The sequence below is a fragment of the Mirounga leonina genome, unplaced genomic scaffold (assembly GCF_011800145.1).
Source record: "Mirounga leonina isolate KUSES-001 unplaced genomic scaffold, KU_Mleo_1.0 Mir_165, whole genome shotgun sequence".
Classification (NCBI taxonomy): domain Eukaryota; kingdom Metazoa; phylum Chordata; class Mammalia; order Carnivora; family Phocidae; genus Mirounga; species Mirounga leonina.
This window is the reverse complement of record NW_023270415.1, coordinates 63440057-63467388: the sequence shown is the minus strand read 5'-3', so window position 1 is coordinate 63467388 and position 27332 is coordinate 63440057. Positions and strand designations below refer to the sequence as shown.

Below are 27332 nucleotides of genomic sequence, written 5' to 3'. Positions count from 1 at the left end.
ACTCAGAAAACTATAAGATACTCATGAAAGAAAAACACAAAGAAATGGAAAAAACGTTCCATGCTCATGGACTGGAAGAACAAATATTGTGAAGATGTCAATGCTACCTAGAGCAATCTACACATTTAATGCAATCCCTATCAAAACACCACCAACTTTTTTCAAAGAAATGGAACCAATAATCCTAAAATTTGTATGGAACCAGAAAGGACTCCGAATAGCCAGAGGAATGTTGAAAAAGAAAAGCAAAGCTGGTGGCATCACAATTCTGGACTTCAAGCTCTATTACAAAGCTGTCATCATCAGGACAGTATGGTGCTGGTACAAAAACAGACACATAGATCAAAAGAACAGAACAGAGAGCCCAGAAATGGACCCTCAACTCTGTGGTCAACTAATCTTCGACAAAGCAGGAAAGAAGGTCCAATGGAAAAAAGACAGTCTCTTCAACAAACGGTGTTGGGAAAATTGGATAGCCACATGCAGAAGAATGAAACTGGACCATTTCCTTACACCACACACAAAAACAGACTCAAAATGGCTGAAAGACCGAAATGTGAGACAGGAGTCCATCAAAATCCTAAAGGAGAACACAGGCAGCAACCTCTTCGACCTCAGCTGCAGCAACTTCTTCCTAGAAACGTCGCCAAAGGCAAGGGCAGCAAGGGCAAAAATGAACTATTGGGACTTCATCAAGATAAAAAGCTTTTGCACAGCAAAAGAAACAGTCAACAAAACCAAAAGACAACTGACAGAATGGGAGAAGATATTTGCAAATGACATATCAGATAAAGGGCTAGTATCCAAAATCTATAAAGAACTTATCAAACTCAACACCCAAAGAACAAATGATCCAATCAAGAAATGGGCAGAAGACATGAAGAGACATTTTTCCAAAGAAGACATCCAAATGGCCAACAGACAACATGAAAAAGTGCTCAACATCAAAACCTCAATGAGATACCACCTCACACCAGTCAGAATGGCTAAAATTAACAAGTCAGGAAACAACAGATGTTGGAGGGGATGTGGAGAAAAGGGAACCCTCCTACACTGTTGGTGGGAATGCAAGGTGGTGCAGCTACTCTGGAAAATAGTATGGAGGTTCCTCAGAAAGTTGAAAATAGAGCTACCATACTACCCAGCAATTACACTACTGGGTATTTACCCCAAAGATACAAATGTAGGGATCCGAAGGGGTACGTGCACCCCAATGTTTATAGCAGCAATGTTCACAATAGCCAAACTGTGGAAAGAGCCAAGATGTCCATCAACAGATGAATGGATAAAGAAGGTGTGGTATATATATACAATGGAATATTAAGCAGACATAAAAAGAAATGAAATCTTACCATTTGCAACGACATGGATGGAACTGGAGGGTATTATGCTGAGCGAAATAAGTCAGAGAAAGACAGGTATCATATGCTCTTACCGATATGAGGAATTCTTTTTTTTTTTTTTTTTAAGATTTTATTTATTTATTTGAGAGAGAGAGAATGAGAGAGAGAGAACACCTGAGAGGGGATAGGGTCAGAGGACGAAGTAGACTCCCTGCCGAACAGGAAGCCCGATGCGGGACTCGATCCAGGGACTCCAGGATCATGACCTGAGCCGAAGGCAGTCGCTTAACCAACTGAGCCACCCAGGTGCCCCAATATGAGGAATTCTTAATCTCAGGAAACAAACTGAGGGTTGCTGGAGTGGTGGGAGGTGGGAGGCACGGGGTGGCTGGGTGATAGATATTGGGGAGGGTATGTGCTATGGTGAGCACTGTGAATTGTGTAAGACTGTTGAATCACAGACCTGTACCTCTGAAACAAATAATACATTATATGTTTAAAAAAAAAAAAAAAAGAAGAAGAAGATAGTACGGAGGGAAAAATGAAGGGGGGGAATTGGAGGGGGAGACGAACCATGAAAGACTATGGACTCAGAAACAAACTGAGGGTTCTACAGGGGAGGAGTGTAGGAGGATGGGTTAGCCTGGTGATGGATATTAAAGAGGGCACGTACTGAATGGAGCACTAGGTGTTATACGCAAACAATGAATCATGGAACACTACATCAAAAACTAATGATGTAATGTACGGTGATTAGCATACATAATAAAATTTAAAAAAAAAGAATAAAGGCACATGCTTCATCAATTCAAAACATTTCATTAGCTCTTATTAATCTAGTCCCTTTAAAAATATTTTTATTAGAAGACTTGTCAATCAACAAAACAGTAACTTTTTTCAAGAGTGCCTTTAAAATATTTCCTTTCAAAAGAATTCCAATTAAAAAAAATGAGACAACAATAGGACTCAAGATTGTAAAATTAACATGGATGGTTTGTAGATGCAGTCAGACTTGGGTGAAAATTCTGACTGCACCCTATGATATTAGAGAAGGTTGTTGATTTCTCTATACTTTAGCTTATTCATTTGTAATGTACAGTGAGGCAATGATCAACATCCAGTTTTTTGACAATTCTGTAAAACTTCTCTGTGAACATATGGTAAGCCAGCACTTTTCATTATACAACTGGCTTTTCAGTACAAGTGTTAAATATAGAAGCCTTTCTTCAGAGTAATTGGGTTTAGCTCAGTTGCATTTGTTCACATAGTTCTTTTGCATTTCTCCTAGTATCATAATACTTTCTGGGTATTTCACTGAAAATCACTGTTAAAAATCATTCTTTGACTACACTTAATTTAAGCATAATTCAAATGGGACATTGGTTTTCTATTTTAGGTCAAACCATATGAAACTGCTGATACTTAACAATTTTTGATATACAAATAAGCAATACCATATGGTTCAAACTATGTATGTATTTTATTTCATCAGAGATGATTTGTTAAACTTAAGGAATTGATAAAAACTGGGGCACAAATTTTTATTCACATTGCACGATGGAATCCATTTAAAATCTTTCTACTTTTCCAGACAACAGTTATTACTACCTGGAAATATATATTTCACATATTACTTAACAACTATTTTTGAGTACCTAATAAGTAACTGGTACTGTTCCAGGCACTGAAAATAAAATGAATAAAAGTAAAAAATTCCATCTTGTCTCTTGTCACTTCGAGTGAGAGAAAAAGACACACACTTAGTATATTAGATAGTGATAAGTACTAAAAAGAAAAAATAAAGCTGGGGAAATGGATAAAATGTCAGGAGAAGAGTCTATTTGCAATTTTAAATGGGATGGCAAATTAGGTCCTGAATGAGAAAATGCCTGGAGTAAAGGCCCATCAAAACTGAGAGACCTAACCATACAGGTTTCTGAGGTAAAATCTAAACCCATTCCCTCCACGGTTATGTAAGCTTCCCGAGGACATGGACTGTGTTCTATTTACTGCCAGTCCAGCACGTGTAATGGGGCCTACTATATTGTAGATGCTTGATTATATAAATAAATATGTACAAGTGCTTACACCCCCCCCCACATTGTTGTTGATAGCCTTTCCACATCTAACCTTTTTCAAGATACTATCTCTTGTGGATTTATAGTCGGTTGCTACTGAATACAATGTTATAATTAAGACTTAATAATGACTTCTCAATATCTATTTCCTATTACAGGTCAAATTCCAGGAAAGGAGGAGCCAGGTCTATCTTGCTCATTACTAATCTCCAGATATTGTACCATGCCTGATCCACAATATCTACCAATCTCAAAAAAAAAAAAAAAAAATGAAAGGTATGACTGACTGACTGACTGAATGAATGAACAAGGTCATAAAGGATGAAAATCAGAGAACAGCTTAAGGAAACAGTATAAAAGTTTAGCTTGGAGGACGGGACACGCAGGGCCAACAACAGAGCACAGCTGGACATAATGCAGTAAGGCATGGGAACAGAATGCTGACTTAAGAGGCTGATCGCACAGTTGGTATCTTATTTGGAATAGTGAGAGAGGCTACGGGTAGTGGTACTAAGTAAGTGCTTCCTAAGTGCTTCCTAAGTAAGAGCTGTGAAAACTTTATCCTAGCTAAAACTTGGCTCTTCTTTTACAAAAGGAGCTCTGTCGATGAGATAAATAATTTCCCCTACAGAAAGGGCTATGGGTAGAAGAGAACTTAATAATCAACTTTCCAATTTGATTGTTTCTACTTCTAAGATAAAAAAAAAATACTGTAAAGTGTCAGCTTCATCAGCACTTAATGATACAGCCTGATCAGTAATCAACAACCTGCCTTTGAAGAATGTCATGTGATATATGTCTTATTATTCAGAAGTTAACCAATATTAATCTCCAAATTTCAAGAGGTGATAATTTAAGGAAATCAAATCAAGCCACATACTAAGGTATTTTCTTAAAGTTGCAATAAAACTCATGAAAAAAAAAAACCTATTTAAGAATAAATTCTAAATCAGTAAATTACCTTAGAAAAAGTTACAAAGAAAAAATAAATAATGGGCTGTCCAGAATATACTCAAGTTTAGTTAGGAGATATTAATATGCAATTCATATTAGTAAGCCTTAAACATGTGTAATATTGAGAAATGGATAAATATTATCCTATGATTTCATGTAAAATAAGTGAAATTGCCTCTACTGCCACCTAGCACACCTATTTCTGATTTTGTTTTAGCAGGTGCCCAAACCCCCACAGCTACATCTGCTCCCTGGGAGGAGTTGAGAAGGGCCAGAGCTGCACTTCTTTATGTACTAGTACAGTGCAATTAACCACATGAACAACATCTGTTCCCCCAGGAAGCTGCTCTGAATTCTTGCGACTATGCCAGGCCAAACACTCTGGAAGTATCCTCTACTTCACCTTCGCAGTGTCGACTAAACAGATTTATAATGATTTTTCAAAGTGCTTTCATCACTTGACTACAAATTCCACAAAGAAAAAGACCGTGCAACTACTTCCTCAAGTGTAAGGACCCAGTTTGACTCCCCTTTATTTCCCACAGTGTGTCATGCAATAAATGATACTTTGATGTTGATGTTAATGATTATAGCTCTCTAGGGTCTTCCAACCACTATTTATTAAATCATTTCCTAGCTTTTCTTCCACCTTTACCTTAAATTCAGGTATTTCTGAAGATCCTAGCCTTGGCTCTCTTCTCTAGTCATGCTGTCTATATGGTTTTGTCCAACTACTCCTAAGGCTTCAACTATTACCTATACACAGTCACTGGGAGGCTTTCTACACTGGTGGCTTCTCAGTATTCACACCCTTGTCTAATCACCTCCCCTTTGAATCTGGGCCACTCTTCTGAGTAGCTTTAAATAAAAGAATACAGCAGGGGGCGCCTGGGTGGCTCAGTCGTTAAGCGTCTGCCTTCGGCTCAGGTCATGATCCCAGGGTCCTGGGATCGAGCCCCGCGTCGGGCTCCCTGCTCGGCGGGGAGCCTGCTTCTCCCTCTCCCACTCCCCCTGCTTGTGTTCCCTCTCTCGCTGTGTCTCTCTCTGTCAAATAAATAAAAATCTTTAAAAAAAAAATAAAAGAATACAGCAGAAGTGATGCTGGGCCAGTTCTGGGATTAAGCCTTAGAAGTCCTGGCAGCTTTGACTTTTGTACGTTTTGGAGTCTTAAGCCACCACGTAAAAATTCCAGCTAACCTGCTAGAGATCACATGAAGAAACCACGGGGCAAGAGAAAAGGCTCTGAGACTACACGGGGAAAGAAAGATAGCTGTCCCTGCATCCCAAGCTGAGCCCAACTTCTGAACAACCCACAAGCTCAGCGCAGCCACATCCGTGACCACGGGTGAGAACGGGAGAACTGCCCAGCTGAAGCTAGGTCAAACTGCAAAACTGCGAGCAAATAAAAGCATTTGCTCTTTGAAGCCACTTAGTCTTAGGCTGGTTTGTTATAAAATAGGCCAAACAGCTGGTAAAATCTAAATCTCTAGCCCTGACCACTCTCTGGGGATAACAGATCTAATCTCAAACTCCTAAATTTAAATTTCCATATAGCTATCATCTCCTTTTCAAATTCAACATTTCCTAAGATGGATTTCAGTATCTCACCTATATAATACTGTGTAAGTTGCTGATTTTAAATCCATATTCCTCAGGATTATATGGCTCTGGAGTATTGCTAGAGAGGTCTTCTAGAACAATCCAGGTGGGCATGTTCAAATTCCAATTCTTAGTCCCATCATATCATGGGTCTCGAAAACTAACTACAAGCTCAAAACTAATTTAAACAAATTATTGTCCAATAAAAAAAACACATATAAGCAAAGTATGAAGAAACATTCTTTAGCTATATGACTTCGGGCAAGTAACTAAAATTTTTGAGCTATAATTACCTAATAAAATACTAAAGTTTGGATATAAATGATCTGATTTTACAACAGAAATTAAGATTTCATTTTGACAGTGACATTTTGAATGTAATAAACTACTAGATGCAATACAGTGCAGTAGTTAAGAGCACAGAGCCTAGGTTCAAATCCTTGGAGAAGTTACAGAGCTATTCACTATTAGATTCTGCCAATTAACAGCTCTGTAACTTCTTCAAGCCCCAATTTCCTAGTCTGTTAAATGGATATAAAAATAACTTTATAGGGCTATTATAAGAATTAAAGGAGCCAATATTTCTAAAGTACGCAGAACACTGCATAACACATAATTGTTAACTTCTAATTTCTTTAGAAAACTTAATCACCAGTTTGTTTTCTTATGTACCTACCATATAATAAAATAACCACTTTTTCTTTTAAAAAAGATTTTATTTATTTATCTGAGAGACTGAGCAAGAGAGAAAGATTGTGCATAAGCAGGGGGAGGGGCAGAAGGAGCCTGACCTGGGCCTCGATCCCAGGACCCTGGGATCATGACCTGAGCCAAAGGCAGACGCTTAACTGACTGAGCCACCCAGGCACCCTCACCACTTTATTTTCATAAATTTCATTCTTGAAATGTCTCTAAGAAACCCATGTTCAATATAATTAGCTATGTACTTAATCAAAACTTCCGCCTTTAGATCACTGATATTTTTTTGAATAAGGTAGCATACACTTTGTTGTTACTAACAGTAGGTTACTAAGAGATTATAAAAAATCTTAAAAGGATGTGGGTTCGTTTTAATCAGTAGTAATAAATACTTTTTCTCATCAAGCATGTTATCTCCATTTCATAAAACAACGATTTACTACTTACCACTGATTGTCTTAGGCTTTTTAGCTATGTATTCTCTCCATTTTCTTGAACTGAGCTGGCTGGGAGGTGGAATGAGTGTGTTACTAATAGCACATGGCAATACAAAGAGAGCACCGACCTGGATAAAACAGAACATATTTTTAGTGACTGCACACTGAGATTAATTCTTAAATAGTGTCACCTGACAATTTTCCACTCGAATTTCACCTATCTAATAGGTACTTTGTAATGCTCTCTCACAAGTCCATTGGAAAAACAAAAACAATGCCCAAACTGTCAGAAAAAAAAGTAAAAAACCAGACAAAGGTAGTCAAACATGGGCTCTCTTTTCCAGTAAGTTACAGATCTCTGAAAACCTTGTTATTCACAATATTTGCTTCAAGTTCAGGTTGTGGTATCATTTCTTTGTATATCTGCAAACGAGTGAGAGGCTGGGAACGCCATCATCAAAAGATTTTGTCATACTTAGCCATAATTTTATAACCTTTTGTCTGGATGGATTATTGTTCTGGTTTCAAAATTATAATACATCTGTAGGTAATTTCGAAACTCTGTTCCTAGAAATCAGAGATTTAATCCTAATAAGGTATAAACTGCAAAGAAACCATGAATCATATGCCAGAAAACATACAGCAGCTTCTGACTGATTTGTGAGAAAACTCAGCTTATTCATCTTTGCCTTCCCAGGGCTGGGCATATAGATTTTTATTAAATATTTGTTTTCCCAAAGCCAGCATATGATATTTAGGCAAAATCTCAATTTGATTAGGTACTGAATAAAACAAACTGCACTCTGAAAGCTACACTTTGCTTGTTATTTTAGAAATATAAGCTACAACAACCAGCAAATCCCAATAAATAACATTTTTTTTTAATTCTGGGGAAATTTAAGTAAGATATCTTATAGATCTCAAATCTAATGAAAAATGACTTCTTTTAAAATTTTATTTTATTATGTTATGTTAATCAAATACCATCAACTTTTTTCAAAGAAATGGAACAAATAATCCTAAAACTTGTATGGAACCAGAAAAGACCCCGAATAGCCAGAGGAATGTTGAAAAAGAAAAGCAAAGCTGGCGGCATCACAATTCCAGACTTCAAGCTCTATTACAAAGCTGTCATCATCAAGACAGTATGGTACTGGCACAAAAACAGACACACAGATCAATGGAACAGAAAAATCACTTTTAGGGCGCCTGGGTGGCTCAGTTGGTTAAGCGACTGCCTTCGGCTCAGGTCATGATCCTGGATCCCTGGATCAAGTCCCGCATCGGGCTCCCTGCTTGGCAGGGAGTCTGCTTCTCCCTCTGACCCTCCCCCCTCTCATGTGCTCTCTCTTATTCTCTCTCTCTCAAATAAATAAATAAAATCTTTAAAAAAAAAAAAAAGAAAAATCACTTTTAATTGTCACTTGTAGATGGATGAGTCTCATGACATATATGATATTAAGTCAATACTTTAATGTATTAGTTTTAATGATATTTATTATCTTATGCATTCTTAGATATACAAATAAGTATATTAGGAACAAAAAAAAGGGAAAATTAAATGTTTATTTTTGTTATTACAGCCATGCCTTTTTTTAATTCTAAGACAAATGTATTTCACATAATTATTAGACACTAAAAATAAAAAAATATTAGCAATAGAAAATAATCATTAAATATAAAAAGATCTATATTTAACTTTGAAACACTAAATCCTAGTTCTTCATACTTGCATAAATAAGACTATGTAGCACAAAATTCATAACAAAAGTATTTTGCCCAAAGGATAGACAAAGCTGTGAGTATGCTAGATCAGGGCCCAGTTATAACTTAATTATTTAATTATTATAGTTAAAGCTTAACAAATTAGAGATGCTAAATGCAGTTCAATGCACAACTTAAAGCCTGATATTATAAGTATGTCCTACCCAGGCAAAGAAGTAGCCAAATGTTTGAGACAACTTATTCTTGAATAAACATTTGCTACAAATACGAAAATAAACATTTCTAAATCCCATAAACTACAATTTCCTACAAAATACATTTATGTCAATTGTTTATACTGTGTTCAAAACAAACTTGGATTCTGATAACTCGTTCTCACTCATGCACTAATCATTAGATACACTCTAAGACTTGAGGATGGTGCTTCTAGGTTATCATACTATCTCCAGAATTTAAAAACCAAATACCATTTCAAAACTTTGGTTCATTCTTTTCAGTAGGCACCACCTGAACAAGCAGGCACTAAGGGAATCACATTTCTAACCTTGCAAACTCTCTTCTTAAAAAAATATTTCCTGGGGCGCCTGGGTGGCTCAGTTGGTTAAGCGACTGCCTTCGGCTCAGGTCATGATCCCGGAGTCCCGGGATCGAGTCCCGCATCGGGCTCCCTGCTCGGCGGGGAGTCTGCTTTGCCCTCTGACCCTATCCCCTCTCATGTGTTCTCTCTCATTCTCTCTCTCTCAAATAAATAAATAAAATCTTTAAAAAAAAAAAAAATTTCCTGGGGGGCGCCTGGGTGGCTCAGTCATTAAGCGTCTGCCTTCGGCTCAGATCATGATCCCAAGGTCCTGGGATAGAGTCCCACATCGGGCTCCCTGCTCGGCGGGAAGCCTGCTTCTCCCTCTCCCACTCCCCCTGCTTGTGTTCCCTTCCTCGCTATGTCTCTCTCTATCAAATAAATAAATAAAATCTTTTAAAAAAAATATTTCCTGGGGTGCTTAGGTGGCTCGTTTGGTTAAGTATCCGACTCTTGATTTTGGCTCAGGTCATGATCTTAGGATTGTGTGATGGAGCCCTGTATCAGGCTCCATGCTGGGTGTAGAGCCTGCTTAAGAATCTCTAGCTCCCTCTCCCTCCGCCCCTCCTACTACTACCAGCCCCCACCCCTGCTGCTCTCTCTCAAAAATTTTTTTTTAAAATAAATAAAACAAAATAAAAATATTTCCTGGTCATACAATTAGTAGATATCATGATTCCTTAACAATCTTCTTATTTTTTACTAATCTAATAAAATAAGCTTCACTATAAAAGGTTTTTATTTTTATTCTGGGCCTGATCAAATTTGTTTTTTTAAAGTCAGAGGTTGACTTAAGATTATATAAATCACTAAAATTTAAGTACTATGAAAGCTTCCTAAGGAGGGACCTTGTCCATTTGATTCTCTCCAGCATCTGAAACAAGCCCCGGGCACACAGCAGGCAGTCTCTGCCCCAGCCCCTCACATAAAACTGCTGAAAAAATAAATGAAAACCAAGTTATAAAGCATTAGAATTATTTCAAAGGATGAGCGTGCAAATCAAAACTACTTTTTTCTAAAATGTAAAAAACTAATTATGACCTAGTATAAAAGGAAAATACAGTGCTTCACATTCAGAGATATGTTAGCTAAATTATGTTTCCAAAAATCATCCCTTTTGCTGCATTAAAGTAGGAACATCTATAAAAAATTCCATCATTTATTTGTCCCTTACTGATAAAGAATATTCTAGTATTTTTTAAAGATTTTATTTATTTATTTGAGAGAGAGAGAGAGGGAAAGAGCACATGAGCAGGGGTAGGATGCAGAGGAAAAGGGAAAAAGAGAATCCCAAGCAGACTCTGTGATGAGCACGGAACCCAACCAATGCGGGACTCGATCTCATGACCCTGAGATCATGACCTGAGCCAAAATCAAGAGTCGGATGCTCAACCAATGAGCCACCCAGGCACCCCAAGAATACTCTAATGTTTTATAGTCGTTGTCCAAGAAGCAATAAAAATGACAATCTAATATATACCAAATTTAAAACAAAACAACTGAAAATACGATATAAATATCATTTAGTTTGCTTCTAATATTAGTGTTGCCTGTCTTCAATAACGAGATGCATTAAGGATTATTTTATACCTGTATTAAACAAATTACAGGTATGTATCTGATTTTGACTTGAAAAATTACCTATAAAAGCAATTCCTAAAAATTTCATTTTATCTTCAAAATATCTAGAGGATATTTGGAGCTTTATACCTTTCAGGAAAATATTTCACATATGCATGTCTATCATTCAGGCCAGATAAACTTCAAAGACATTAAAATTAGTTACCAACCATCTTTTATAGCATACTTCACAGCTTGTAAAATATATTCCAATTGGTTTTCATTGCAACTTTCGCAACAGGTAAAACAGGGATTATTACTTACAGTTTACAATTTAAAAAGCTATAAGCCAGTAAGTGGTAGAACTAGGACTTAAATCTAAGTTTTCTAAAGTATATACACTCTTACTTGAGACTTTCTATTCTACCATACTCCTCCCCTCCCCTATTTGAAAACACAGGTGAAATGGTTAATGATAAATGATATTCTCATTTCCTAGAATGAAGAGGCTCCCCAAAATTAGGTGAACTAGATAAGGTTAAACAGAGAACTATTTAGTTACTTGGGTTAAAGCAGGAACAGATTTTTTTTTTTAATTCTTTGTGCTTTTTTTTCTTTCCTTTTTCTGTCTTTTTCTTTTTACTATACAACTTTGCAAGATTTCTATGTGCATATTTTTATAAAGATATATGATCTTATTAATTCGATTAAAGTAAGTTCACCTTATTACTCTATTGCAGTCTGCTTGTTTTCTTCATAGTTCCTTTTGTTGGAGGGGGAGAGAGGGAGTGTGAGGAATGGGGGAGAGGGAGAGAGAATCTTAAGCAGGCTCCACACTCAGTGCAGACCCCCACATGGGGCTGGATCTCATGACCCTGAGATCATGACCTGAGCTAAAACCAAGAGTCAGCTGCCTAACTGACTGAGCCACCCAGGCTCCCCTCTTCATATTCCTTATTATTTTCTCTTTTTCCCACCAAAATATAAGTTCCATGAGGATAGTGTTCATCTCTCTAATCCATCACTGGATCCCTAATACCTAAAACAGTGTCTAGCACATAATAAGATACATGTTGGATAAATAAGAAAAGATAAATGTTTTAAATTTCACATTAGGTATTCTTTAGAGGATGAAAACACAGGCTAATATTATACTTCAGGCTGTTCCTTCAAAGGCTACTTCCTCAAATAAACACAAGTACACTATTAAAAAACTTAATTTTATGGAAAAAGAGGCTGAAAGTCAAAATTTTAAGATTTATTTATTTGAGACACACAGAGAGAGAACATGCAAGGGGTGGGGCGGGGGGAGGGCAAAGGGAGAGGGGAAGAAAATCTTAAGCAGGCTCCATGACCCAGAGTGGAGCCCAACATGGCTTGACTATGCCACCCTGAGATCATGACCTGAGCCAAAATCAAGATTCAGATGCTTAACCATGAAAGTCAAAATTTTAAATTATCTATAGTCAAGCATCTTAAGGCCAAAATCATTATTTCCATTACTGTATCAATTTTCTAAGGGAATTATAACCAGTATTTGACTATAGCACCATGGGGAAACTATAATTTAAATAATAATTTTCCTCCCTACAGAATTGTTTGAAATAGTTTATTTGTTGTTAAAATAGTAAAATAATGTTAAATATTGCCAATGAATATTCTGTGTATTAAAAATTGTTTTCATAGAAACACAGTAAATAACCAGAAAGAAAAGCAAACTTTTAGTTTTTCCCATTAAAAACTATACTTGACTTTAAATAGATGACTTAAATATATACATATACATATATATGTGTATATATACATATATATATATAAAACTATTGAAATAGCCACAAATCTCATAAACATCACCAGAATTAAGAAAGAAAAACTGAGGGATGCCTGGGTGGCTCAGTCAGTTAAGTGTCGGCCTTCGGCTCAGGTCATGATCCCAGGATCCTTGGACAGAGCCCCACATTGGGCTCCTTGCTCAGTGGGGAGTCTGCTTCTCCCTCTACTTGCCACTCCCCCTGCTTGTGCTCTCTCTCTCTGACAAATAAATAAATAAAATCTTAAAAAAAAAAAAAAAGAAAAACTGAAAACTTATTGATAATACTGTGAGGCTTTAGAAGTTTCTCTCATTTCCACCCATCTGTCCTACCATGAAAAAGATAATGCAAGTGTACGAATATCTTCTCATATAACTGAAATCAGATGTTGAAGGAGTAGATTAACAATAATCTAACGTGTTTTCAAATTTTAAAACTAACAAAATTACCAGTCATGAAGCTTATTTTTGAAAATCTCTTCCAAAAACTTAATATCATTTCATGTCTACAGAGTACTTTGGTGTTATTATGGGAAGTTCAAAGTATCTTAATATCAATTAGGACCAAAATCCTTTGTTATATTAAAGAAGCAAAATTATTATGCAAAAACAGATTAACAAACTATATTCCCTTTTCTCACCCATCCTTAAATGTTAAGTTAAAAACAAAACAAAAAAACCTATACCTTGCCACGCAAAGAAGAAATCTGCTCCAACAACAACATGGAATTCTGTTTGGTATTGTTTTTTGTCAACCCTCTGCACTAAGGAGTTAAAGAAATGATAGAATGGTAACCGTGAAACAATAGTACTCCCTATAACAAGTTTGGTCCTCTAATTCACAAGGTGCTTAGATTAATTTATTAAAAATTTTAACTGTAGGAATTCACAATTGCTCCTCCCCTTAAGGAAAAGAATTTTTCTAATGCTGAAAATATACCAAGAAAAAAGTGCTTCTATGAAGAGCATCCCTATAAACCACCAGAAAAAGAGATTTGTAAAAACTATAGTTTCTACACAAAAATTTAAGAACACCATGCTAGAGTTCCAAATCCAGGCAACAATTTCTTTTTATATAAAATGTTCTGTTCTTAGGTGTACTTCTAAAAATCCTTTTCTTAAAAGACAGTCTAAAATATGTCGAATATTTGCAGATACATGAGACAGCATTTGTATTTACTTAAGTATATAAAAAGATACAGTGGACTGGTGCTTATATATCCAGCCTGCTGATGGCAACAGAAACATCTGCACATTTCAGGAGTATATAAATTACTCAGTTTTTCTCCACATATTCCTAACATTTCTCCATCCTCCCTACCCCATTAGCAATGAGTAGCAATACCAGAAAGTCTTCTGCCTATTCTAGGAGCATATAGTACTTGAAGGAAGATTTTTTTCCTTTTGAAAGTTGTAGAGCTTCTCTTAAAGCCATGGCAATGAAAAATATACTGAATATTATTAAAGAAAAAACCCAGCATGGTCAAATATCTAAATGTGGAGGAAACATTCTACCTGACACAGAAAATGTAATCTAAAATGAACATGTAAATAAAAGGATACAACTCAAATTCAATGTCCGACATATAGCAGGAGGGTAGATCTGATAATTTTATCATCTGCACAAATTCTAAAGCAGGGCCATAATAATGGAAAACCTATGAAAGAAATAAGATTATGTAATACTTTAAATTCTACAAATAAAACAAAAGTGAACAAATTAGTGATCAGAGTTTAAAACTTTAAAATCGATCTTTAAAAGCAGGTGTTTATACATTATGCAAGCCAAATATTAAATCCTCTATAGCAGACAAGAATTTCTTCCATTTTAATTCTACCTTTCAGAGTAGAGACAGACATAGAGATTTCTTAGTAACTGAAGAGTTTTAACAGAGGGAAAATGAGTCTGGAAAGAGGCAAGCAAAGGAAGACAAGAGTTCTCAACTTTTCCTGTTTATTTTCAGCAAGACAGGTGACCCAAGAAGCTAGGATATTGAAGAAACGAACTTAGAGCGTTTGCAAGACTGAGAGATAGAAAGAGAAGATTCTCCAGAATGAACTTAGATTGAGTGGTGTGCTGAGATTTAAAAAAAAAAAAAAAAAAAAAAAAATCCTTGAAAGAAATGCTGAAGAAGTTAGGAGAGCTAGTGAAGCCAAGAGTCCTAATTAACAAAGAGAGCTCCACTCAGAGAAATAAAATTGCAGTATTTCTTTGGGCAGAGTCTAAAACTAAGCTACCAGTGAGCTAGTGAAGGAGGACAGATATTTTAGAAGTTGAGGCTACAATACTTCACAAGAAGGGTAAAGAAAAGCAAACACATTTTGAGGAGACTATCCAAAGTTTTAAACTTTGCAGAAAGCTGAGTAATTTCACCATCTTTAATTATGTGTATATGTACACATAAATACACACACATGAGAGAGAGAGAGAGATAGATTGTACCCTAAGATTCCCGTCCATAACAGCAAAACTTAAATATATTATCCATACTTGAATGGTATCTTATGAAAGAAGAGACACTGAAGTCATCAATCTTATAATCTTTAGAAAAGAATATATTGGGGCGCCTGGGTGGCTCAGTCGGTTAAGTGACTGCCTTCGGCTCAGGTTATGATCCCGGGGTCCTGGGATTGAGTCCCACATCGGGCTCCCTGCTTATCGGGAGCCTGCTTCTCCCTCTGCCCGCCGCTCTTCCCCCTGCTCGTGCTCTCTCTCTTTCTCCCTATGGAGATATGGGACACAAACCAATACTTCTTAAACTGTGAATGAAGCAAATGTCAGTTAGTGTAATCCCTTTCCTCATTTAACCTTCGTAATAACTTTGGAAGGTAAGTGTGTTACTGTCTTCATTTCACGAATGAGTTAATCAATCTACCCAGGTTACAACACCTTATAGGTGACAGAGCCAGGTTTCAAACCCAGGTCTACCTAACATCAAAGCCTGTTCTCTTTCCAGTGTATCATATTCCCTCCAAACCAAGTCTCAGAAAGGTCCCATAGCAAAGTCCTCACCAAAGGAAGTTGCAGGTCTATACTGATCTAAAGTTAGGATCATTCCATTTTAAAAACAAAATAATGATAGTTTTGCCAACATTAAGTGCTGATAACACAGTATAATTTAAGCGCTTAATTATAATTAAAAATTATGCCAGTGAGCACATTTAAGCACATATATTAGAAAAGTTAATTTTAAGATTCAAACATATCTTATAAGAACAAAAATATGCATGAATGGATGATTGCAAAATGAATTAAACATAGATTACCTTCGGTAAAATGTTCTTATCCTTTGATGGTATTACCCTTTTGGCAAGAATGCAAGGATTTAAATTAGATGTACCAAAATTCTTAGGTGTGACTCCCTTTAAACAAAATTCAGGAAAACTGATTTCAAATCCAAACTGAAAAGAAACCAAAAGAACACAGTTAGAAATACCATGAATAAACTTACAAAGACCAATACATCTTATTGCAATGTAAACGTTGAGAAGAAAACCACATGGAAATATATTTTTGATTCCTCAACTCAAAATGTGGTTCTTCCGTTTGTGTATACATCCTTCCTGTTTTAACTTACATATGGATCTTTTCATGAAAAGCTCTCTTTGGCGCTTTAACAGCCCACAAGAATGTATTAAGCCCATTCTGTGCAACCAGAGAGCCAAACAATTTCCTTTACATATACTTGTTCAATATGTGGCTTCCTATCAGTCTGCAAGTTCTGCAAAACAGAGCGTGTCTGTCTTATTTAAACAAATTCTTAGAACAGAGCCTCACACATAGTTTGCTTTCAAAATAAACTGTTGATGAAAAGATCAATTCCTGTAGAAGCAGTAATAGTAGGGGTCTTAATAGTAATGGTAACAATGACACTAACATTTAATGAGTGGTTACTTTGTGCTTTACATAATTTCACCTTCATAAAAATCTATGAGATAGGAGCTATTATGACCCCTATCTTACAGGTGAAGATAACTGTGGGACCAAAAGGCTAACTATTACCCAATGTGTCACACAAAACTAGCAAGAAATAGAGTAGGGATTTGAATGCGGACAATTTAACTCCAAAATCTATGTCTTTAATCACTATAATGCCTCTATGCTAAAAGCTATTCTCCACCAAAACAAGTGATTTCAAGTTTTAAATTCATCTTGTGGAGATATGAACATTTAATTTCCTATTCATAAAAGAATCACATGAAAAGAACTCTGCCATTATTTGTGTGTATGCAAACGTGCAGTTTCAAAAAATGTGTAAAAAACAATTCTCCTAGCTAATTCTATCCTACAGGCTTCAAGCTGGCTCTGTGGCTTGTTTACATTAAAACCACTTGCACAGAAGGTTTACCTGCAGATTGAACTTTCCCAAAGTAAGGATGAGGCAACATGTAATCAGCAAGAAGGACCCAATCACATTAATTCCTATTATCTTATTAGAAGTTTTTTTTTTAAGATTTTATTTATTTATTTGAGAGAGAGAGAGAATGAGAGAGAGGGGGGAGGGTCAGAGGGAGAAACAGACTCCCCACCGAGCAGGGAGCCCGATGGGGACTTGATCCAGGGACTCCAGGATCATGACCTGAGCCGAAGGCAGTTGCTCAACCAACTGAGCCACCCAGGTGCCCCCTTATTAGAAGTTTTATTAAGCCATAGTTAAGGGTGAATTGAAAAGGAAAAAAAATCTAGTAATTAGTGCAATAAATCTTTATAGAAATATAAGACCCAACTCATGCTCCCATGCCACCCCGAACAAACATTAAGAAACTTTATTGTTTTTTGGTCTTTTTCTTTAAGATTTTATGTATTTATTTGTCAGAGATATAGAGAGAGGGAGAGCACAAGCAGGGGAGCGGCAGGCAGAGGGAGAGGCAGGCTCCCCACTGAGCAAGAAGCCCGATGTAGGACTCGATCCCAGGATCCCAGGATCATGACCTGAACTGAAGGCAGATGCTTAACCAACTGAGCCAGCCAGGCGTTCCAAGAAACTTTACTGTTTTAGTTTTACCTATATTCAAAAATATATAAAATACTAGATACTTACTTTAACATGCACACAACTTATAAAAGCCACTCAACATATTCATTCATCATAAAAGATGCCAAAATAGAATTGGAGTCTCATAGAAATTTAAGATCAGAGAAGTTGAACTAATCCAATATTTTCATCTTGTAGTTGAAAAATCTGGGATCTTGTGAGGTTAAAAAAATTGTTCAAAATCAGAGCTGATTAGTAGAGAGCAGTGATCATTTAAAGTAGTATTATACCTGGGTGGCTCAGATAGTTAAGCGTCTGACTCCTGATTTTGGCTCAGGTCATGATCTCAGGGTTGTAAGACTGAGCCCAGTATTGGGCTCTGCCCTCAGTGAGGAGTCTGCTTGAGATTTCTCTCCTTCTCCCTCTGTCCCGCCCCCTTCTCCCACTCTCTCTCCCTAAAAATAAATAAATAAATCTTAAAAAAAAAATAAAATGGTATTATAGTTAAGATGTTCTAAGCAGCTTTCCAGTAGTTTACACATGTAATGAAATAGGCATCTTGGATAAACAACATGAACTCAACTAATGTCAAATTCTATATTTTTAAAAGACTGTTAGATTCTAGAGCTGCAGTGTCCAAAAGATAACCACGGTGACTATATAATTAAAATAAAGTTTAAAATTCTATTTTTTGGTTGAAATAATCACATAAGTAATCACACATAAAGTGCTCAGTAGCAATATAAGGCCAGTGGCTACTGTATTAGCACAGGCGGAACATTTCTATTATCGCAGAAAATTCTTAGATAGTGCTATTCTAGAACATCTTTATAAGGTACATTTTCATTCAAATTCATTTAAATTATCTGTGCTGTAAATAAAGCTGAAAGGCCTGCTTCGCAAACTGTGATAACTGAGAAATCCACTTACCTTTCTTTCCCATATCTGAATCTTTCCCCTCCATAATTCCTTTGAGTCAATAGCATTTTTGAGATCCTCTAAAGATACAACATTAGCAGAGAGGTATTCTGCAATTTTCTGACAATTCCTATAAATAAAAGATTATGATGGTTAAGTACAGGGTTTTATATCTTCCTTAGATTTAACGGTTATAGTTAACTATAATCCTAACAGGGAAAAATGCAGTTTCTATTGCTGCTTTTATCTACTAATATTATAGAACATCCCTTAAGTCAGTCTCTGAGGGAGTCACTATTACATGTCCATTTAATCTCAATATCCCTGTTAAGAGGAATTACCCTTAACACTACAGATGAAGGTACAGATTTTCCTATTACTACTTATTAGCTTAAAAGTGTCAGATATACACATGGGTACACACACACATAGACTTAGTATCAGTCCTTTATCTTCAAAGGGAGAACTGCTCTCCTAAATTTTTCTCATACAGCTTTGTATGGAATTCCATAGTAGCACTTCTCACAGATGATCATGACTATTAGCACTCCTGTTTCTCCCTGTATTTCAATGAACAAGATCAAATCTTGCTTTCTTAACTCATCAGCATCTATTGCTGTGCTTGGCATAAAGTCAGTGCTCAATAAACATTTGTTAAATGAAGAAAATCATGAAGTTAATAAATCCAATTGAATACTTCTTTAAGGATACAACTGGTCCTTACTAAAATATCATAAAACACAACCGTATAGACTTGTTTCTACATTGCACATAAAACAAAAAAAACAAATATGACATAACAAATCCTGTGTATCCATGTATCCATGGTATTCATCGTGGTGCTCAATGAACAATACACACTTATTTAAAAGCACACAGTGTGTTTAGATAATTAATGCTCAATAATGGTTATAAAACAGCATTGATGATATTTACTAAAAACTTAAATACCTCAGGAATATAAAGTATGAAACAAGAAAAATCTAGATTCTTCTCAATAGATAAACCTCTAATAACAGTATGACATAAAACTATCTTGTCACATTAAAAAAAAACTTCAAATCATAAGTCTATTAAAAACAGGATACCATGCTAATTGTAAAGACATAACACTGAGAGCCAATAAAAACAGAACAGCTTACATTTCACAATGATTTCCTGCTATAGTAATCTTTGCTGAATACCATTCCTTTAAATGTTTTAGTGCTCCCACAGTAGGCAGACAGTCTTTCAATTTAGGAGGATCTTTGTCAGAAGGCAACAGTATTATATCTATCATTGCTCTACCTAGAAAGAGAATAAGGCATTTTCGTAATTTTTCTGAAAATCAGAAATGTCTCAAAATAGTACCCTAAAATATTGAATTTTACATTTATTTAGAATACAAAGAAGGATTTTAACTTTAAGTTCTGAAATTCTTCAAAACAATACACATCTTTAGGAGTTCAAAATTTCTAAATGTTCATCATTGATTTAAAGCTATGTTATCTTGAAATAGCTGGCATATGCCAGGAAACAATGGAGTCTATCATAATTACTTGCCAATTATGCACCAGTGCTTAATTATATATATTGCTCTTGAGATCATCAATGCTATTGTTGTACTGAACAGAGAAAAAAAACCTGGGCAATTTCAGTATATTTTTCTGTACTTAATTTATATAAAAGGGAATGAATTAATATAAAATTGTAATGTTCAAATAAATTATTTCTTTGTATAGGACAATAAAACACTCAGAAAACTCAATTATACTGACAACATCATTAGTTCCTAAGAAAAAAAGTATAACTCCATGACACTTCACATTTTATAAAATTATAAATTTACCAAAGGACCAAGATAATATAAAGGAAACAGAAACCAAATAGAAATTTGATAATGAAAGCATTCTAATTTGCCAAAACAGCAACTATATGTTTCAATGCATATTTTGAATTTGACACATTTCATTTAAAAAACTGATGTTTATTTATCTATGTATTCAGTTATTTTCCATGTGGGATCTTTACACTAAAATAGGATCTTGAATATAAGGATTAGATGATGAGCTATCAAGTCCTTCATGGTAATCACATATGCTTTACTCATCATTATATACTCAGGTCCTAGTACATGGCATACAATACATGCAACAAATATCTGCTTAATAAATGACTTTCAATGATGACAATATTCAAGAACGCTCTTCAAAATTATTTATAGATGCCAAATTGTACCTCACTTTAGATGCCAGCTACTTGATTGACACAAAGAAAGATAACTTTAAGACAGAATACAGCTTTAAGAATAGTATGATGCAATATTTTATAAAATATGCTTTCCACTATAGTAAAAAAAAGGGGGGGGGCTTTGTAAAAAAATGCTGAGTAGGGGTACCTGGGTGGCTCAGTCAGTTAAATGCTGCCTTCAGCTCAGGTCATGATCCCAGGGTCCTGGGATCAAGCCACGCATTGGCTCCCTGCTCAGTGGGGAGCCTGCTTCTCTCTCTCCACCACTTGTACCCTCTCTTTCAAATAAATAAATAAAATCTTTAAAAGTAAAATGCTGAATAACGGGTTCTTTTACTGTATAACTTTCTTTTTTTTTATTTTTTAAAGATTTTATTTATTCATTTGAGACACAGAGATACAGAGAGAGAGCACGAGCAGGGGAGAGGCAGAGGGAGAGGGAGAAGCAGGCTCCCTAATGAGCCAGGAGCCAGTTGCAGGGCTCGATCCCAGGACCCTGGGATCATGACCTGAGCTGAAGGCAGACGCTTAACCATCTGAGCCACCCAGGTGCCCCTACTGTATAACTTTCTATTTGATAATGTATATAGTGAGTGGCCTCACACCTTATAAGAACGTTATCCAAATGATCTAGGTTGAAGAACTTCTTTCTCCCAGAGGTATTCATAGGACTAGTGTTCTATAGAACATACTGTGGAAAACCATGGTATGTAGTGGAAACATTCCTCAGTAATAACTACATAAGGAAACGGAGATGGGTATTTAATTTTCTAAGTTCTAATTTCTGTCTAACTAAATAAAAACAATTAAGAGAACTGTAATGCTTCAGTGATATACTTTATTAAAGCGTGTTTTGTGTCAACTTCAATTAAAAAATTATTTTTCAGAGTGCCTGGGTGGCTCAGTCGGTTGAGCATCTGATTCTTGAGTTCAGCTCAGGTCATGATCTCAGGGTCCTGAGATGAAGCCCCACATTGGGCTCCGTACTGGGTGTGGAGCCTGCTTAAGATTCTCTCTCTCCCTCTCCCTCTGTCCTTCCCCTCCCTCTAAAAAAATTTTTTTTCATTTTGAATTTCGAAATTAGAAGTGAGGACACTAGCATAAAGACTGATTTCATCACTCATTCATAGAAAGTATAAGATAAGATATAAATTATTGAAAACATGGGGCACCTAGGTGGCTCAGTAGTTAAGCGTCTGCCTTTGGCTCAGGTCATGATCTCAGGGTCCTGGGATTGAGCCCCACATCTGGCTCTCTGCTCAGCGGGAAGCCTGCTTTTCCCTCTCCCCCTCCCCCTGCTTGTGTTCCCTCTCTCGCTGTGTCTCTCTCTGTCAAATAAATAAATAAAATCTTTAAAAAACATTATTGAAAAGTCATAAAATATTACCAGGAGCAGGAAGTTTATCGGACAGCTGATGCAAATTTTCTGCAGATTCTTCATATAGGCTAAAATAAAAGGGTAAGTTAGAAAAACACACCCACACATTTCATATAATAATGATAGGTAATATTAATTAAATGGACCTATGTGCCAGACACTATTAAGTATGTTAAATGCATTATCTTATTTGATCTTCATGACAATCCATGAGGCACTACTATTATTATTATCCTTACTTTAAATAATTTGCCTCAGCCACATAATTAGTAGGTGTAGAAGCTAAGATTCAAACACTGAGTCCAAGTTTTTAACCACACCATCAAAAACAAACAATACTAACAAAAGAGGGGGGGAAAAACTCTAAATTATATCTAGTATATTAAACATAAATCATAACTAGTAGACCAAACATTTTTCTGAACCCTAAAAGTAAGTGTTGCTAAGGGTTTAATAAAGAAGGCTACTGCTTTTCTCTGAATGGCATACTACAGCCCTGGGTGGAAAATATGATGATGTCCTCCAATTCTTCAAAATCTTTTCATTTTATCCAAATGATGATTTTTTTCTCAAACATTTATTATATAACATAAAGTTACCTAAATCCTTTATTACAAACCTGCCATTGTCTAGAAAACCTAAGGCATGTTATGTTAAAAAATAGTTTTCAAGCTCCCTCTTGTGGAAATAATTATTAGGTCACTTACTAGAAATAATTACATTTACACTCTTTTAGTAATGGTGGGAAACATGGGATGATAAGAACTCTAAGGCTGGCAGGCACCTTAGAAATCACCTGAAAGGATCTCAACCCTTTATGGACGAGAAAATAAAGGACTAGAAAAATGGAGTGACTGGCCCACGATCATGTAACTAGAAACTACCTCTAATGACTCCTGGTTCAATAACCTTTGCTCAGTTCTACAAGATCTCCTTTCATTAATCATACAAATATAATTTGAAAAGAGGAAAACAGAATTTTTAAAGTCTCCAGTAATTTATAGAAATATTGTAATATGTGACTCCTGCAACAAACAAAAGTGGGATTTTGTAATGAAATACTGTGGAAGACTAAAATGAAAGGTATTAATTATGAGTCAAAGATGGGCTATTTTATGAAGAAAAAAATAATCACAACTTACATCACCTGGACCAACTTGTACCAACTTGTATATTATACCACAATTCAAAAAACTTGAAAGTGAACCCAATGGTCTATATAATCCTCAGAAACCCTATGCATTTTAAAGGTGTCTAAATGTTCAAGATATACATAAATTGACGAAATCATATATTTCAACCTCAAACAGCAAAATGAAAATCATACTTTTAGAGTTTGAGTTTGAATGCCAGTTATTAATCTTAAATAAAGTTTCCAGTCAAGTTCTTAAAATTCATAATCAGGCAGAATTCATCTTTAAGAAAGTGACATATTGGGGTGCCTGGGTGGATCAGTCGTTAAGCGTCTGCCTTCAACTCAGGTCATGATCCCAGGGTCCTGGGATTGAGCCCCGCGTAGGGCTCCTGCTGGGTGAGCCTGCTTCTCTCTCTCCCTCTGTCTGCTGCTCCCCCTGCTTGTGCTTGCTCTCTTTCAAATGAATAAATAAAATCTTAAAAAAAAAGGGAGAGTGACATATTAATTAGAGTATCACTTTTTATGATTCCTGCAATTTTCTCAGCTTGAGAAACTAAACATTTTCAGATGCCCATTTTCCATTTTAAATAGTTTTATTCAAATAAAAGGCCCAAATTGCCTATCTTCCAAGATAAAGAACTGACAATTTCAATTAACTAAAATTCCCTTTTGATAGCTAAAACATTTAACCTTCACTCTTGTGGCTAAAATACTGTCTAATATTAAGTATTTTATAGATACTATAGAAAGATATTATAGAAAGTAAGCTATTATAAGCATACTCAGCCAAGAATAATGATTCTCTGCTATTACTATCTTCTTCTTCAAAACACTCAGCATTCAAACATTCTTCGATATTTGTTTGAAGAACATCTTCAATTTCATCTTTTTCCATACCAAAATGTATCTCTTCCCAGTCAGAACTGCAAAACTAATATATGAAAAGACTGCATTAAATGATGGGTTCCTGAAATTATTTATATTAACAAAGACATTTACTAATGGTTATTTTTTCATTTCTGTTACCTGATAAAATCCACATATTGCCTGCACTGCAAAGAACCACTTCCTGGAACCAGGTATACCGCCGACCGAACATGCTTGAAAACAAAACCATGATTATTAGAAGAAAGGCATACCACAAATAAGCAGATGTTATAGCATATATACTTAAAGAATTATATAATTTTTGATACATATTATATAGTTCTTTAAGATATGTGTGTGTATCTACGCATTTACATATAACGTGGATCTTTTTAAAATCTATAAAAATTCAAAAGAACAATCTGCCTAAAGAGCAAAATTATTCACTCACAATGAATACTTTTATTTTGTCAAAATCAAAATCCATACTATTTTATTCACCATTTTAAACACTAAAGTCTACCAAAAAAATACACCCACTCAATTACTGTTGAGTCACACAAAAGTGTGTAAGTCATTTTAGGAAAAACGATCCCCTCTTCAAAGACCACGAAGGTCTGGTTCATCCTGGCTAGAGAGAGAGGAGATACAACTACAGCCTAAACGTAGGGAAGATTCTCTTCTTGGAGACCAGAATGTTACATGAGGATGTGAACTTAAGGGTCATCTCCAGGGTGCATGTCAATCTAGAGCCACGAAGAATGTAGAACTATGTAAAGAAACTGGATTCACAGGAGAGAGGAAAAATGAAGCTTAACTCCTGGGAGCTAGGTAACATGCTAAGTGCTAATTACCGCTTTCTGCCAACAGCCTCAGCAAAAGACTTTACCTCCTACTTCCTTAAGAAGATAGAAATCACTATTAGGTAATTACTCCCAAACATGCTGTCAGGAAACATAGGACATTACTCGCATTCCCATTAGTCTTTCCTCAGTACTTTCTGTGAGTACATGAGAAGTACTGCCCTTTCAATTCAATGTTATCCCTCAGACTTCCACTGGGACCCCAAACCCCTGATTAGACCATCTTTCTTGCACCTTCAAGCTCTCCTCCTCTGTCAGTTCCGTCCCATTAGCATTTAAGTTTGCACAGATATTCCTCAAGTTAGAGGGAAAAAAAAAAAAAAACTCCTTTAAATCACCTCCCTTTGCTAGACAGTACTATTTCTTTACTTTTCTTCAAGGATAAACTGTAAGTATTGTCTACACTTGACTGTCCCTATTTCTTCATCACATTTTCTACTCCCCTCTAAATCCATTTCAATCTGTTGGGTTTTTTTTTTTGTCTCCAATATGCCACTGTAACTACACCTCCTAAAGGCAATAATGACTAGCATGTTACTAAACGTGGCAGCTCTTATGGCTGTTGTTACTTGACCTCTCAACATAAGAGTAAGAAAGGAATCAAAGATGACACAGTTGTCATCTTTCTCCCTTAAAACACTTGGCTTCTGTGGAAGCTATCTTTCCAGGTGCTCCTCATGCCTTTAAAAACCAGTGCTCAGTTCCTTTAAATACTGGGATTCAGTTCAAAATTTTCTGCTCTTTTCACTGTCCATAAATCCCATCCTTTCTCACAGCTTGAACTGACATCTATATATTGATGATTCTATAATCTTTTTTATCTCCAGCCTTTTGAGTTCTGGACACAGGTATCCAACTTTTACAAAACATTTTCACTTTGACATCTTACAGGCAACTGTTTAGAGTATTTACATGTTCTAAACTGGACTTGTCCTAGTCCCTCAAAACCTAATTCTCTTACCTCACTAAATGCCACCATCTACACTGTAGCCAAGCCAGAAACCTAACATCACTCTTGATTGCTTTCTCCTCTTCCCTTCTCCTAAGTCACACCAATGCAACACTCAGTCAGGTGGATTCTACCTCTATAATTTCCTTTAGATCTATCCATTTTCCTCTACCCTGACTGCCTCTCTTATTTCTCAGCTGGTCTTCTGCAGCAGCCCCTTCATAACTACACTTTTCTCAAATTTGTCTACTCTACTGTAGCCAGAATACTTCACTAACACAGATGGCATGTCTCTTCCTTCATTAAAGCCTTTAATGGCTAATTATTATTATGATAAAGTCCAAACACCCCGACATGATTTACAAAGTCCTCCATATAGCTATGCCTACCTTTCCAGCCTTAGCTCAATTATAATCATACTGCACTTCCAGTTTCTCAAACTTGCCATATTACTGAAAGCAATAATGCTCCCAGGGTAAGAAATTCAATATGAGCAGTTCTTTCTTTGCATGGTTCTGATATGCAGATTTCAGTTACCATGGTTTCAATAACTCCTGGTCCCCCCAAAATTGGTTCAAACTCCAGTTACCAAGGTTTATTAATTAACCATAATTGCATAAAGTAAAAGTCACTGCTAGCTTCTCGGATCGCAAATCACTACATAAATCAAAGATGTGTATCATGATCAGTGACCAATCGCATTGCTACTTTCCAAGTTTGTTGATTGGTCACTGCACATCTGTTATTCAGTTCATATGAATAGAGAACAAGTATGTAATTGTGTTTCCTTCTTGTCTCCCAGTGCTAAATCCACATATTATAGAGAATTGGATAATGGTAAGAGGAAATGGGCAAAAGGAAAAAAAAAGATGAAAGCGCAGCAAAAAACATAAAGTGATATTCAAATCTAATGTAATTGGATTCTAGAAATAGCTGCTGTGATAAAAAACATTTTGAAGAAAAGGATGAAGATGTCTCAGAGAAAAATGACGTTGGCAAATACCTTCGCACTAAAGGAACTCAGAGATATTTCAGGACATTAAAAGTGCAAAGGATAAAACACTGGAAGCTAATACAAACTTGGGAGTACAGCAATTCACCGAAACATAGAGGAGATGCTCACTCTATATCCTAAGTTGTATGATGACAAGAAAGTGACAAGAACTGTTCAAAGGAGATGCTCACTCTATATCCTAAGTTGTATGATGACAAGAAAGTGACAAGAACTGTTCAAA

At 35.9% G+C, this 27332-nt stretch overlaps 1 protein-coding gene and 1 long non-coding RNA gene across 2 annotated transcripts in view; one reads left to right on the top strand and one right to left on the bottom strand.

Moving 5' to 3' along the window:
- LOC118015167 overlaps nucleotides 1–3818 on the top strand; it is a 50889-nt gene extending 47071 nt beyond the window's left edge. Inside the window, exon 3 of the long non-coding RNA XR_004680547.1 lies at nucleotides 3580–3818. This is a non-coding gene — a long non-coding RNA (uncharacterized LOC118015167). The remainder of the gene's footprint in view (nucleotides 1–3579) is intronic.
- MTBP (MDM2 binding protein) overlaps nucleotides 1–27332 on the bottom strand; it is a 71318-nt gene that overhangs the window by 41584 nt on the left and 2402 nt on the right. The window contains exons 3-11 of the mRNA XM_035011837.1: nucleotides 24445–24518; nucleotides 24201–24349; nucleotides 22293–22351; nucleotides 19819–19963; nucleotides 18689–18806; nucleotides 16050–16184; nucleotides 14346–14440; nucleotides 13469–13541; nucleotides 7121–7238 (exon numbers count right to left, since the gene is read on the bottom strand). Coding sequence (XP_034867728.1) covers nucleotides 7121–7238; nucleotides 13469–13541; nucleotides 14346–14440; nucleotides 16050–16184; nucleotides 18689–18806; nucleotides 19819–19963; nucleotides 22293–22351; nucleotides 24201–24349; nucleotides 24445–24518 — 966 coding nt within the window. The remainder of the gene's footprint in view (nucleotides 1–7120; nucleotides 7239–13468; nucleotides 13542–14345; nucleotides 14441–16049; nucleotides 16185–18688; nucleotides 18807–19818; nucleotides 19964–22292; nucleotides 22352–24200; nucleotides 24350–24444; nucleotides 24519–27332) is intronic.